This window comes from Mus caroli, chromosome 8 (genome assembly GCF_900094665.2).
Source record: "Mus caroli chromosome 8, CAROLI_EIJ_v1.1, whole genome shotgun sequence".
In the NCBI taxonomy this organism is placed as follows: domain Eukaryota; kingdom Metazoa; phylum Chordata; class Mammalia; order Rodentia; family Muridae; genus Mus; species Mus caroli.
In genome coordinates, this window is record NC_034577.1 from 75,966,395 (window position 1) to 75,967,373 (window position 979).

General features: G+C 56.6%; 1 protein-coding gene across 6 annotated transcripts in view; it reads left to right on the forward strand.

The window, feature by feature from the left end:
- The window catches only part of Cacna1a (calcium voltage-gated channel subunit alpha1 A), a 293,753-nt gene that overhangs the window by 283,145 nt on the left and 9,629 nt on the right, over positions 1-979 (forward strand). For all 6 annotated transcript variants that reach the window (XM_029480502.1, XM_029480505.1, XM_029480504.1 and 3 more), the window contains one exon: positions 132-232. In XM_029480502.1, coding sequence (XP_029336362.1) covers positions 132-232 — 101 coding nt within the window. The remainder of the gene's footprint in view (positions 1-131; positions 233-979) is intronic.

A 979-nucleotide genomic window follows, 5' to 3' on the forward strand; every position in this document is an offset into this window, starting at 1 on the left:
GAGGAGGCGGGGCCTCGGGAGGAGGCGGGGCCTCGGGAGGAGGCGGGGCCTCGGGAGGAGGCGGGGCCTCGGGAGGAGGCGGGGCCTCGGGAGGAGGCGGAGCTAGGTGAGAGCTTCCCTGTCTTCCACAGCCACGGACCTGACAGTGGGTAAGATCTACGCAGCCATGATGATCATGGAGTATTACCGGCAGAGCAAGGCCAAGAAACTGCAGGCCATGCGAGAGGAGCAGGTACTCCCATTGCTGAGGGTGCCCGGAATGGGGTCTGTCTTTGTGGGAACCAGTTGGAATAAGAAGTGTGGTGAGGTTGGGCCATTGCAGAAACACATACCTGCTAATGTTCAGTCACCAACAGGTGCTGGGCATCTGCCTGCGGCAGTCACTGTTTCATCTACCTGGGGCAATCACTGGTTCAGACCCTGGCCTGGGCGCCTGCCCCCAAGTGGCTTACATCCCAGCTGGGGAGATGCTAACAGCCTCAGATGAGTAAGACAGTTTCACAGTAGCAAATTGTGCCGCTATGGAGAAAGCAGAGACAACTATAGAGAGCAATAGAGCCAGGATGTATAGTGTGACGTGGACGGTCAAGGACACCCTCTCTGAGGAGGTGAGAACTGAACAAAGAGCTGAGGTGAAAGGGGAAGGGACTGGAGACATGACTCAGCAGTTACGAGCAAGTGCCTGGGTTCAGTTCCTGGCACCTGCACCTATGTAGCGCCTCACAACTGCCTGTAACTCCAGTTCCAGGGGATCTGAGTCCCCCTTCTGGCCTCTGTGGTCACCTGATCATGTGTGGTGCGCACACAAACACACACCACAGGCCTACTACACACATACACATAAAATAGTAAGATAAATACTTTTGCCGGATGGTGGTAGCCTGCTCCTTTAATCCCAGCACTCGGGAGGCAGAGGCAGGCAGATTTCTGAGTTCGAGGCCAGCCTGGTCTACAGAGTGAGTTCCAGGACAGCCAGGGC